At 39.5% G+C, this 13,843-nt stretch overlaps 1 protein-coding gene across 4 annotated transcripts in view; it reads left to right on the top strand.

The window, feature by feature from the left end:
* LOC130276188 (spindle assembly abnormal protein 6 homolog) overlaps nt 1-13,843 on the top strand; it is a 99,479-nt gene that overhangs the window by 40,620 nt on the left and 45,016 nt on the right. For all 4 annotated transcript variants that reach the window (XM_056525214.1, XM_056525204.1, XM_056525222.1 and 1 more), the window contains 5 exons: nt 2,379-2,498; nt 2,717-2,908; nt 5,275-5,469; nt 11,067-11,156; nt 11,243-11,422. In XM_056525214.1, coding sequence (XP_056381189.1) covers nt 2,379-2,498; nt 2,717-2,908; nt 5,275-5,469; nt 11,067-11,156; nt 11,243-11,422 — 777 coding nt within the window. The remainder of the gene's footprint in view (nt 1-2,378; nt 2,499-2,716; nt 2,909-5,274; nt 5,470-11,066; nt 11,157-11,242; nt 11,423-13,843) is intronic.

The raw sequence follows: 13,843 nt of genomic DNA on the forward strand, positions 1-13,843 counted from the left end.
AATCTGAATGGGCAATTTACTAGTAAAACACCTGTATTACTGAAGCTTATGCATTGACTGATGTCTGGTAGCGCCCCCTACAGTACAGGGAGGTATTACATGTTCTGAAGGCTTTACCTGTACCAGGGTTACCTGCTCCTTTGGACACCAGGTGAGGGCAACTTCATTTTACTTTTTTAGGACATTGTGTGTACTGTACAGGACCCTGAAGAAGCTCCTGTACTCTTCATAGACCAGTGTTTCCCAAGCAGGGTGCCCCCAGCTGTTGCAAAACTACAACTCCCGACATGCCCAGACAGGTTTCCATAGAGTTATGGTCTCAACATTCAATGGTTTCAACATACAATGGTCATCCCAGAACCAATTAATATTGTAACTTGAGGGACCACTGTAATTTCTTTTCATATGGCAAAAGGTACAAATATGCTTCAATAGTTTGCCCCTTATTTGTCAATATGGCTTTATCTTTATCTCACTTTTGGGAATTTGTGCTTTAATGTTAGAGTATATCATTTCATCAAATGTTTGACATGCCAGAATGTCTATAGTCTGTACATCACTTGCTCAGCTCTCAAGGAAAGCCAGTTAGACACACAAAATTTTTTATGCCTTTTTCATTTCAGTGATTAGTGAAGATCTTGGCACTTATACCAATACCCAGCAATTTTCCTGTCAAGCTACCATAACTTGTCCAAAGTTTGATGAAATTATAGTTCCCCTTCACTGATGGGACACAGTTAAATTTTAGAGCAGATCTAGCTTGCATGCAGTGAGGACAAGTTTTTGAGATTTTGATTCTTTTCAAAGAGTTTTATTAAATTTTATACAAGTGGGAGTTTGTGAAGAACCCTGCCTCTGTAAAGAGACTGATCAAATATGAATAGAAGAACGACCTAAGGGGGGGGACGCCTAGATACTCCATCTGTGGCTGCCAAGTAGTGTCAAATGTTTTTTAAGAATACTGGTCAGTTTATCATTAGCCATTATCCAATGTAATTTGCATCTGACGGAATGAATGGGAATAGACAGCGCTCGTAACAATGATGATCTTGACAGCCAGGAAGATACGTTTCTGACTCCTCCTAGAGGCCTCAGGTATTGAAGCATTCAATATGGATAGTTTAAGTCTTTTATGAAGGTTGACTCCTGTAGCATAATAAATTAAGTGATCTATACGGATTCACAAAGTAAGAGAAGAAAGTCGGCACTACTAATTGGTACAGCAGGAGTCATTTGCAACAGGCGGAAGTCCCGTGTGACAGTTCAGCTTTACACTCCACAGTAGCTCCGGGTGCTCAATTGTCCAAAAGACATGTCCATGCAGTTTACCAAATAGTAGCTGAGAAGACAATGGCACTCACATACTGTAGTAAATTATCCCACTTCTTTATTTCAATTCAAGGACATCAGACCATAAAAGCGAGGGAGGGGAATGAACGGAACTATGTCCGTTTCGCAGTTCACCACTGCTTCTACTGGTCCCTCTGGTATGTGCGGATTGAAAAGCATCACACTTGAGGCAGTCTCACCATACGTGAAGCATGATGCCTCTATTTTGACATTTACGGAAACAAAGGGGAGAGGCCAAGAGAAACGTCTTAGCAATCCTAGAAGGAACTAAGTACAATCGAAGCAAAACCTTTTAGCCCGCTTCCTTAAAGTTTACATTAATGGATAGTTTAGAAGTAGGAACAGCCATTTGGGCCCATTCTTTCAGCTCATAAGTGCAACCCAAGTCAGATTCCTAAGCCAACATGGATGGAAGTTTGTCAGAGAACTTAATGGGGTACTCTGCCCCCAGACATCTTATCCCCTATCCAAAGGATAGGGGATAAGATGTCTGATCGCTGGGGACCCCCATGATCTCTGATGCGGTACCCCAGGCATCCGATGCACGGAGCGAAATTTGCTCTGTGCCGGATGACTGGTGATGCGGGGCGGAGGCTCATGACGTCATGGCTGCGCCCCGCATCACCAGTCATCCGGCACAGAGGGAATTTCGCTCCGTGCACCGGATGTCTGGGGTACCGCATCAGAGATCATGGGGGTCCCCGGCGGCGGGACCCCCGCGATCAGACATCTTATCCCCTATCCTGAACCCGTCGCTTTAAATGAACACTGGGTGCAGCATGGAGATAACGTCACGAGGGGGCTGGGCATGACACCACAAGGGGGCGTGGTGACCCCTGAAGCCTGCACCAGCGTTCGGAACTAAATGTTCCGAACGCTGGGGAGTAGAGTACCCCTTTAAAAGTAATGGAGTTTAAAACCCAGTCTGTCAATGAAGTCACCTATGCGAATCGAGGATGTTTTTATGTAAATCCTAAACGAGAAGCCGAATTCCATTTCTCAGCTAATTGACATCTTCCTTCCTACAGGCGCTGGCAGAAAAATGTAAGGAACTTGATAAGCTGAGGAATGATTGGGCATCACAGACATCATTACTAACCAGTAGACATACACAAGAAATAACAGCTGAAAGAGAGAATGTTTTACAGGTTTGATGCTTTAGCATATCTTTGTGTTTTATTTTATTTAAACAAGGTGGAAGTGTAAAAGGTGCAATAGAAGCACCGTGTGTAATGCAATGAATTGTATTCCTCTGTTGCCTAACTTGGAATGTAGTTTACACCTGAAGAACTTCACAGTGAAAGCCAAGTAAGAAGAGGTTTGTTTAATTTTTATCAAAAGTCTTAACAAGTACCTTTCTTGATAGATTCAGACTCAGTACCAGCAGCAGTGTGACCAGCAAAAGAAGGAGCTAGAATCATCAAGTAACCGAACAATAAAGCACTTGGAAAGCAGAGTGTCTGAGTTGGAAGCATATAACAAAGACCTTACAGAAAGAAAATACAAGTCTGAATCATGCATTCGAGAACTCAAAGGCAAACTTACTACAATGGAAGAGGTGTGTAGTCTTCTGCAGGGGGAATCGGCGAGAATTTAAATGTAAACATTTCAGTTTACACCTTATCAATATCTCTTGATATTGATATTGTAAAGTCTTTATTTATTTTTTATTTTTTTATTGTGGGATTATGAAGTAATAATAAATGACTACTGAATTTTGTTGTTAGATTGGTGGAGTGTTTAACCCCTTCATGACCCAGCTAGTTTTGACCTTCGTGACCCAGTCCGTTTTTTCATATCTGGTAATAACTTTGGACTGCTTTTACCTGGCAAAGGGATTCAGAGATTTTAGTTTTTTCCAGACATATTGTAGTTTATATTAGTGGTAATTTTTTGTTTATACATGAAGCAATTTTTATGAAAAACTCTAAAATATTGTGAAAAATTGTAAAAATTTTAATTTCTTTGTTTGAAATTCTCTACTTGTAAGAGAAATAGTCATGCCAAATAAATTTAGCTATTAATTCACATCCACAACATGTCTACTTTTATTCTGGCATCATTTGCTAAACATTCTTTAACTTTTTTACAACATTAGAAGGCTTATATTATTATGAGCATTTTTTCAAATTTTCTACGAAAGTTGAAAATCAAATTTTTTATTTTATTTTTAAGGACCACTTGAATTCTGAATATGTGTGTGTTATGTATGTATGTATGTATGTATGTATCTGTTCTGAACAACAGCACCCCGTAGTGTCTGCCCCCGTAGAGTCTGCCCTGCCAAGCTCAAAAGATGCAGTAGCAGGTTTAGGACACTACACTACAACTAAACAGCTCCATTTACAAATGAAAAAAATACATAAAAAAAAAAATATTACTGCACTCGCTTCACGCAGAAGTGAAGCATGCTGGAGAACACAGCATCTTGAGCTCGGTATGGGGTACAGGTAAGGGACACTGGGGACACTTAGCCGGGCAGTATGTGTGTCCCGATCCCTGTGATCTGGACACACACACCACTCTGTTCAGGATTTTCATGTGCCAAACGTTGCCATCAACTAGTCAGATTTGACTAGCTGATAGGAGCGATCATGGAGAGGGTGGCGGGGGTACAGCCCCCCCCCCCCCCCCCCCCAAGATCACTAGGCAAATGGCTGGCTATTAGTGATAGCCACCATCTTACCTGGCGTGGCGGGATGACGCGAGTAGCGGCCAGTAGCTGCATGACGTACATGTACATCATAGGTCAGGAAAGCCTTCCTGGTCATGACTAACATGTATGTCATGGGTTGGGAAGGGGTGTAAACAAGCACAGTATGCTTTTGCTGTTATTTATTAAATCATTGACCTAGCTGCAATCTAGTATGAGCTGGGAGACTTTAGGAGCAACTCCCTCTTTAGTCAAAGCTAGAAGTTGCTTGGAAATAAATGGGAAGGATCTTCCCACTTGTTGCATCTACTTCTGGCTATGGGTCAAACTGCAATTGCATTAAAGAAAAAAATAAATAAAGCTTTGTGTACAACTGGATAAGTACTGGGGGGGGGGGGGTTTATAGGGAACCTTTTTACATGTTTTATGCAGTCAAAACCCCTGCTGGGACAGGGCTAAGTAGTCACGAGGGTGATCCATTGCCTGTGACATGTCTATGTATCTTTTGATGAGACAATGGGAGAGATTTATCAAAACCTGTGTAGAGGAAGGAGGGTTCCCATACCAACCTATCAGATTGCTTCTTTTATTTTTCAGAGACCTTTTTCAAAATGAAAGAAGCAAGCCGATTGCACTGATCTGATAAATCTTCCCCATTGTATCGCAGTACTGAGAAATGTACCTGTGTAGTTTGGGGTGACTCTCTAGATAAACAAAAGCAGAAGAATAACTGTGTTTCTGTGCATCTCTTTTACTACAGCAGCCTTCTCCTCCTCCCTTGCTCTTTACATTCAAGGGGTACTCTGGTGGAAAATCTTATATTTTATTTTTTAACTGGTGCCAGAAAGTTAAACAGATTTGTAAATTACTTCTGTTTTAAAATCTTAATCCTTTCAGTACTTATCAGCTGCTGTATGCTCCAGAGGAAATTCTTTTCTTTATGAATTTATTTTCTGTCTGCCCACAGTACTCTCTGCTGACACCCCTGTCCATGTCAGGAACTGTCCAGAGTAGGAGCAAATCCCCATAGCAAACCTCTCCTGCTCTGGACAGTTCCTGACATGGACAGAGTTAATCTTATTGCTCAGTGAGCTCATAATCTGCTTCTCTCAAAGATTTTCCAGTGAATTGACAGTTAAAACAATTAAAATTGTGTGTAAACACAATTAGTGCGTAAAAATAAAAAAATTAAATAAAATTTTACATATGTATAATATATATTTTACTTTATATTATGATTTTTTTTTTTTTTGTTTTTTGGTGATTTTAAGGAAAATCATAGAGTAAAACAAGAGGTATCTGCTCTTCGAAGAGAGAATTCTACCCTGGACTCAGAGTGCCATGAGAAAGAGAAACATTTAAACCAGTATAAAATGCGGACAGCTGTTCTAGAACAGGAAGTAAAAGATAAAGAGGAAGTTGTGATAAGAACGACAGAGGCTTGTGAAAGTGCTCTAGAACACAAGGTTTGTTGGATGTTTTTTTTTTAACTACACCAAAAGAAGAAGATACCAGTATACTGATTTGGATACAAAAATAGTGGATAAACTTTATTCAAGTGCATTATAAAATCATACATAAAATACAAGGTACTATACAGATGAAAGCTACAGAAAAGGGTAGTGGTACTAAATCCACAATGGTAGACAATACAGACGGCAGGGATACAGTCCACAGATGTCAAATTGCAACATGCCCATAAGTAGTAGAAATAAATAATACAACATACATATAATGAAATGTATAAAGCTGGTCTATGTCCTCAAAGGGGCTATGGGTAAAGTGCAAATAACAAATTGTATGGCACCTAGCCCTATTCAGAGGTTAGTCAACAGCATTAGATAACAACGAGGATAAGAGCATGAAAGACAGCATAAAGTAACAAATACCTGCCATACACCAAAAGGGGAGATCACTACCTGTACCCCAACGCGCGTTTCGCGTATGGGCTTCGTCAGGGGGCGTGTCTAGTGCTAAAGAGTGTCCCTATTTATAGTGGTCCTCCAAACATAATTGGTTAGGGTAAGGTTGAGGGGCAGCTATTGCAGCCAATGGTGGTAGGTGTATTACAAAATCACCTACTTGTAGATGCGCATCCGTTCAGACAGCCTAAATGATAGGACAAGTACCGCATGTGGCGCTGGTGCCCGCTAACTCGGCGGGTGACGTCACTTCCTCCAGCGCCATATCCGGTCTGGCTCCCGATCACCTGACCCACACTTCATCGAGCCGAGATCACATGACCGATGCACCACAGCGTCCCATGGCGCATCATACCCACGAGATCCCGCTACAGCCCGACGACAAATGAGTCAGCCGATCACGTGATGAGCACAGCTCACGCGATCGTTGTCCGCGCCAGCCATACTACCAGGGAAGAGATAGCTAATACGGTCACATGATAGTAGTCACATGACTGATATAGCAAAGCGATGTAAATAAGAAATAGTAATAACCAGTAAATAGATAGTAAATTGATAATAATAAAAAAGAAGAAAGAAAGAAAAAACATCACCAATAAGTGAAAAAACTCAGTGAAAGGTGCTCAAGGTGCAAAAAACCAAACGTGAAAGTAGTGCTGAATCAATAAAAGTATATACTTACCCAATAGGATAGTAGTAGTAAATATGAAATTAGTCCCATGAAAAATAAATGAATAAAAACACAGCTCATAGAAACATATATGAACCCACAAATGCAAACCACAAAGTGATTAAAGTAAAAGTCAAAATGCATCATTACAGTGGAGAGGTTATATGTAAAAAATATATGTATAAAAGAATATATCTATACGTATAAACACACATATGCATATAATTATACACATACATATATATATGTATAGCCCCTGTGAGGGTGTGTATAAGACAGTAGATAATGTGCAGTAGTGAACTTATGCAAAAATTCATATAATGGTGCGTCAAGAGAAGCATCATATATTTAAAAGTTAAAAATTAAGTTAGAACCCAAGATATAAGTACATCAGAGTCGATGAAGTGAAACAGCTACTAAATCAGAATAATCCATAGAAGAAAGTCAATAATTCTATCAATGTGTACAATCATGTGATAGTAAACTCATTATATAATTAATATGAATAAATAGATAGAATAACCAAGTAGAATAACCAATTTTAAGTTAGTGATAATCATTATCTATTAGTACATTATAAAACTCCCCGGTGTATGGCAGGAATTAATCATTCATTCAAATCACAGTCACAGATGAGCAACGGGAGGAAACGGTATGGCCATCCACACAGAAGTGTTCAGCCCCTCAGACCACAAGACAAAACATCCTAAAGATAAAGAGAATGGAAAGGAGAGAAAAAGAGAAAGGGAAGAATAAGATTAAAATATTAAAATCAAAAAACAATAAAAAACTCCAATCAAGGAGTAAACTAGACACAAAATGAAACGGAGTCAACTTATAAATATATCTAGCTACAGAAATGGCGCAAAGCTAGCATGATCATTAAGGCCATCGGGGCGCAAAGTTTTCAACTTATATATCCATCTAGTCTCCATGCGGGCAAGCTGTATTTTCCAATCACCACCTCTAGTACCAATGAAGATACGATCAATCCCTCTTACCGAGAATCCATGTGGGTCACTGTCATGATATTGTTTAAAATGCCGTGGAATTGTTGTTAATTTTGTGGTATCCATTTCTTCTTTGGCTGCCAAAATACCAAGTACGTGTTCTCGTGTACGTCTTCGAAGCTCTCTAGTTGTCATCCCGATGTATATGAGGCCGCAGGGGCATGTTGCATGATATATCACCCCTATGGTATCGCATGAAATCCTGTGGGTGATGGTAAAAATGCGTGAGCCATTTGAATTAGAAAATACAGTATCAGTGCAAATATTGACACAGGCCTTGCATTTTCCACAGGGAGCAGATCCCCATCTGGGTTTAGGTCTCTCAAAAGCAGGTTTCTGAGCTGCGGCTCGGTGATGACTTTGGACCAACAAGTCCCGTAAGTTCGGTGACCGTCGGAAGGTGATTGATGGTCTTGGGGGTAAGTATAGCTTGAGAATTGGATCTATCAGGAGGACCTCCCAGTATTTGGATAGAATATTCCGAAACTCAGGGACTTGTGCATGGTACCTGGAAATAAGTCTCACCTGGTTATCCCGTTTCACGCGAGGCTTCGGTTGCAAAAGGGCATCTCTCTTGGTGTGTTTCGCTCTCAAATATGCTCTCCTGAGCCATTGTTCCTTATAGCCTCGTTCTCTGAATCTGTTAAACAGATTAAGGGCACATTTCTCAAAATCAGCTTCGGTGGAACATACTCTTCTCAACCTCAGGAATTGACCAATAGGTATACCTTTAATTAGGCTCGGTGGATGTGCTGATTGTGCATGCAGCAGAGAATTGGTTGCGGTTGGTTTTCGAAACAGATTGGATTGGACATATCCCTGGTCGTCCACACTGAAAGAGACATCAAGGAAATCCATATTACTACGGCCTGCCTTGTAAGTAAGTTTTATGTTAAGACTATTATTGTTCAAGATCTGGATGAACGTTTCCAATTCTGCCACACTTCCTTTCCAGATAAAAATTATATCATCGATATAATGTGCCCACAATTGTACTCGCTCGATGAATTCAGGGGATTCGGTGAGGAAAATAGACCGCTCCCAAAATCCCAAGAAGAGATTGGCATAAGCTGGGGCGCAAGCCGCGCCCATAGCGGTCCCCCGCAATTGAAGATAAAAAACTTCTTTAAAAATAAAGAAGTTATGTGTCAGGGTAAAACTAAGAAGATCTGTGATGAACCTACTCAGATTATCATCCACTTCAGACATCATCAAGAAAGCTTGGACCGCTCTTAGACCATCAACGTGATGAATAGAAGTATAGAGTGACTCTACATCGCATGTTACAATAAGCATATCGCTGTCCATATGGATGTGTTCCATTCGTCTCAAAACATCCGTCGTATCCCTGAGATAGGACGGTAATGTTTCAACAATTTTTCTTAATACATGGTCTATTAATTTGCAGATTCTATCACAAAAATTGTTACATCCTGACACGATGGGCCTACCTGGTGGTGTAGTGGCATGCTTATGGATTTTTGGCAGTAAATAAAAGGTGGCGATCATCGGATTGTCAATCCACAAAGAGTCGTATTGTTTAGAGGTGATGATGTCCTCATCTTTCGCTTGATTTAAAATTTGTCGTAACTCAGCCTGAAATTTGGAAAGAGGGTTATATGTCAGTCGTTTATAGCATGATGTGTCTTTCAGTTGTTTGAACACTTCTTTTTCATATAGTTTGACAGGCCACAGTACAATGTTACCCCCCTTGTCGGAGGGTTTGATTGTGATATCCTTCATATCTTTTAACTCTTGAATGGCCTGTCTCTCATCATGAGAACAATTATTGAAAGGAGCTATAAGTGACAGCTTTTCAATGTCTTTTGAAACCAATTGTACAAAAGTATCTACATTAGGGTAAGTAGCCAACAAAGGGAACTTACTTGATCTAGAATACAGTTGCGTGGGGAACCAGTCATCATTCTGTATTTCATTTTCACCCGATAAGTCCTCAAGAGCTTGAAGTGCAAGTAATTCATCACGCGTGTCACAAATAGAGGCAGAGGTGGAGTTATGGAACATCTTTTTAAAAATCAGTTTTCGTGCAAAGAGCTGTACATCTTTAAGAGCCTCTAACCTATCAACGCTGGTAGTAGGGGAAAAGGATAGACCATGATTTAGAACCATCATTTGAGCCTCCGACAACACCTGATCAGATAAATTTATTACCTTCATGGAATGTCGCTGATTATCATGGTGAGTATTTCGTTCATATCGTCTGCGAGAGGATGACCCAGAGGAGGTGTTCTCTTTGCTTCTATGTGGTTGGACCCGTGATGATGTGGATGCAATAGATGAAATGTCTGAGACTGTATCCCGAGAGGCCCGTGAGGAGACAGATTCACTCCTAGTTCTAGTATGAAATTTCCACTTATACACCTTTTGGTTCTGGTAATCATTCACATCTCGTTGGAACTTACTCGACTTTTGGGATTGGATCTGTTTTTCCCAGACCACAAAGGATTCCTCCATTTCTTTCAGGAATATATCATATTCCTGCGATGATGTTATCTCCTGTATCTGCTTCATGGCTGAATCAATTTCACCCGACAGGGCATCCAAGGTCCTTGTGTTAAGATCAACAATCAGCTGGATAAAAGTCATTGCACTCTTATGACATACCTCCTCCCAAGCTTTCGAAAAGACCTCATCCTCTTTACCATATGCGGGGAAGGTTTGGATACGCAGCCCCCGGGGGATAAGACCCCTGGATTTATACTGCTCAAGCGAAGTCCTGTTCCACCATATCTTTGTGCGCCGATGTATTAAATTACGTAAGGAATTCTTTAAAACACGAGTGGACTCCGAATCAGATCCACCTGTAGCCATCATAGTACCAAAGAGATTATCTGCCTGGGAGCGCCATGCGGTTTCCCTTGCCGTAAAATCCATATTGCTATGGAGATACTCTGTAACGAAAACAGGTAATGTCACTGTCACTGAACAAACACAATTGGCTAACAGGCAATTGCGTAAACTGGATCCTAAATAACCTAACTACACCAAAAGAAGAAGATACCAGTATACTGATTTGGATACAAAAATAGTGGATAAACTTTATTCAAGTGCATTATAAAATCATACATAAAATACAAGGTACTATACAGATGAAAGCTACAGAAAAGGGTAGTGGTACTAAATCCACAATGGTAGACAATACAGACGGCAGGGATACAGTCCACAGATGTCAAATTGCAACATGCCCATAAGTAGTAGAAATAAATAATACAACATACATATAATGAAATGTATAAAGCTGGTCTATGTCCTCAAAGGGGTTGTTTTTTTTTTCTTTTTCTCCAGTAAACATACCTAAATGCTGGAGATGTAAATATGTTAATCAAATGAATCAATGCTTATTTTAGAGACTGATAGTTTTTAGTTATATATCTTGCTATTTTGGTTGAATTTATAACCATGCTCTCAGCATCTGCTTTATTCAATGATTTTTTTTCTAGAAAAAGTTAGAAGAATCTCTTGAACAAAAACAACTACAAGCTGGGAAGCTAGAATCCACTGTGAAATCTCTTTCTGAGGAGCTGATAAAAGTAGGATCACTTATAGAATGTTCGTCATTATTTCCCCCTTGTTTTTTGTGGCAAAATATTGTTTATACACTTTGACTTCCTTACAGGCAAATGAAATTATCAAAAAGTTGCAAACAGATATGAAGAAATTGGTAGACAAAATAAAGCTAAAAAATGCTGTGACAATGCAACAAGAAAAGCTTTTGGGAGAGAAGGATCAGATGCTGCAAAAGGAGAAGGCAGAGCTTGCCAATGTAAAGCACATCCTGAAAACTAAAGAGGAGGAGGTATTTTTAAACACATTTTATGAACATTGTTTTTTTTTTTTTTACCCACTTTTGACATTTATTTGTCATAGTCGGCAGCTTGATCCAGTGAATTAAAGGAAATTTATGAGCTAGTGATGACACTGGCACAATAATTTTGTCCATGTCATTGCAGGTTCCAGCTGTATAATACATCCATCACCCCACTCTGACAGACTGGGTCAGAGGTAACTCTGATCCCAGCTATTTATCCTTGTTAGATGCTACCTGCGGTCAGTGATCAGACAGGAAAGTGATATCATTTTTCTCCCCATTGCTATCAACAGACAAAAATTTTCAGTATTATTTTTTTCTACCCCAAAATAGTGCCACCTTAACATGCAACTCATTACATTGTTGCAAAAAGGAACTACAGTGATGTGCAGTATGTTTTTAGGTTTATATGTATTAAGTTAGTTTAAACTTCTTAATATTTTCTCAAGGGTTGTTGCAGGGGTCAGAAAAAAAATTTAATTCTTTTGTAAACTTAATGAACTTGTGTTGGATAATTTTTTACATCCATATTTGGTGGTAATTTTTATTTGTTAAAACATGGGATTGTCTAATGTAAATGCTCTGAAATCCTGCATGTGTTATTTCCAATACATAAAATCAACTCAGACATTACAGGTAGGTACGCAATGGATGTACATCAGGCAGGTTACCTTTAACCCCTTAAGGACCCAGGGCGTACCTGTACCTCATGAGTTCATTCCCAATCCAGGCATGAGCAGTCAAGCGGCGGAATCATTGATCACTGGTTTCCTATGATAAACCATTGATCAATGTAAAAGATCAGTGTATGCAGTGTTATAGCCCCCTATGGGAGCTATAACATTGCAAAAAAAAAAGTGAAAAAAAAAATTGTTAATAAAGATCATTTAACCCCATTCCCTAATAGTTTGAAAACCCCCCCCCTTTTTCCATAAAAAAAGTGTAAATAAAAATAAACATGTGGTATCGCCGCATGTGGAAATATCCGAATTATTAAAATATATAATTAATCAAACAGCACGGTCAATGGCGTACGCGCAAAAAAATATATATATATAATGAAAAAATGAATAAAAAGATCAATAAGTCCTATGAATACAAAAAATGGTACCGCTAAAAACTTCAGATCACAGCGCAAACGTGGAAAAATAAGTTATTGGGGTCAGAAGAGGACCGTATTAAATGTATACATTTTCCTGCATGTAGTTATGATTTTTTTTCAGAAGTAATACAAAATCAAACCTATATAAATAGGGTATCATTTTAATCGTATGGACCTACAGAATAAAGAGAAGGTGTCATTTTTACCGAAAAATGTTCTGTGTAGAAACGGAAGCCGCCAAAAGTTAAAAAAAATTATTTTTTTCTTCAATTTTGTCGCACAATTTTTTTTTTCTGTTTCGCCGTAGTTTATTGGGCTAAAATGACTGATATCATTACAAAGTAGAATTGGTGGTGCAAAAAATAAGCCCTCATATGGATTTTTAGGTGCAAAATTGAAAGAATTATGATTTTTTAAAGGTAAGGAGGAAAAAATGGAAGTGCAAAAACGGAAAAACCCCATGTCCTTAAGGGCTTAATCATAAAAACAAATGAATGTTGGTCTCACCTCTTCAGATAGCTGTCCACAGACAGCGGAGCACTGTCAGAAGATGCTGGGCTAGGGGTGCCTGATAATGCGCCATCTCGTAGACTGCAATGCATTTCTGAGTGGAATCTGCAAAAACATTGAAAGATTCAATGTATTTGCAAACACTGGAATTCGGATTGCCATGGAAATTCTGCCGCAAGAACAGTACAGCAGAATCCCATTGAATCCGTGGGGAATGTTCATGTGGAATTCCACACTGACATTCTGCCGTGTGAACATAGCCTCAATCATCAACTCTGCCACTTTCTGCTATTGCGAACAATCCATTTATAAACATGGCGATAAGATTCATCTATAGACATAAGCTAAGATTTTGAAGAAGCAAAACCATTTTGAACTGTCCCATATTATGGATGTTTTTAGTGTCCCAGGGTCAGCTATGCCCTGCAACACGCTTTTCCCAGTAATTGACATATAGAGGGCTTGCCTTTTTTTATCAGTGGTCCTGTGTAAGTTGCATGCATTGTGAATGGGTATTGTGGAACACACTGAGAGTCTGATTCTCTAGGTAGTCCTGTCACTAGAGGCATAGAGTGGGTTTCAATACTCATTGATTGTGCATTTGCTTGCAATCGATACAGGGCTGCTTCTAGCAGGTAAGTCATAGTAACATAGTTTATAAGGTTGAAAAAAAAGCAAGAGCCCACAGAGTTCAACCTAAAACCCCACTGTGGGTGATCCAGAGGAAGGCATCCCTGCTCCCCCCCCCATGAGGCTGATGGCTATTGCCCCATGACATGAAAAATTCCTTCCCGACC

This window comes from Hyla sarda, chromosome 1 (genome assembly GCF_029499605.1).
Source record: "Hyla sarda isolate aHylSar1 chromosome 1, aHylSar1.hap1, whole genome shotgun sequence".
NCBI lineage: Eukaryota > Metazoa > Chordata > Amphibia > Anura > Hylidae > Hyla > Hyla sarda.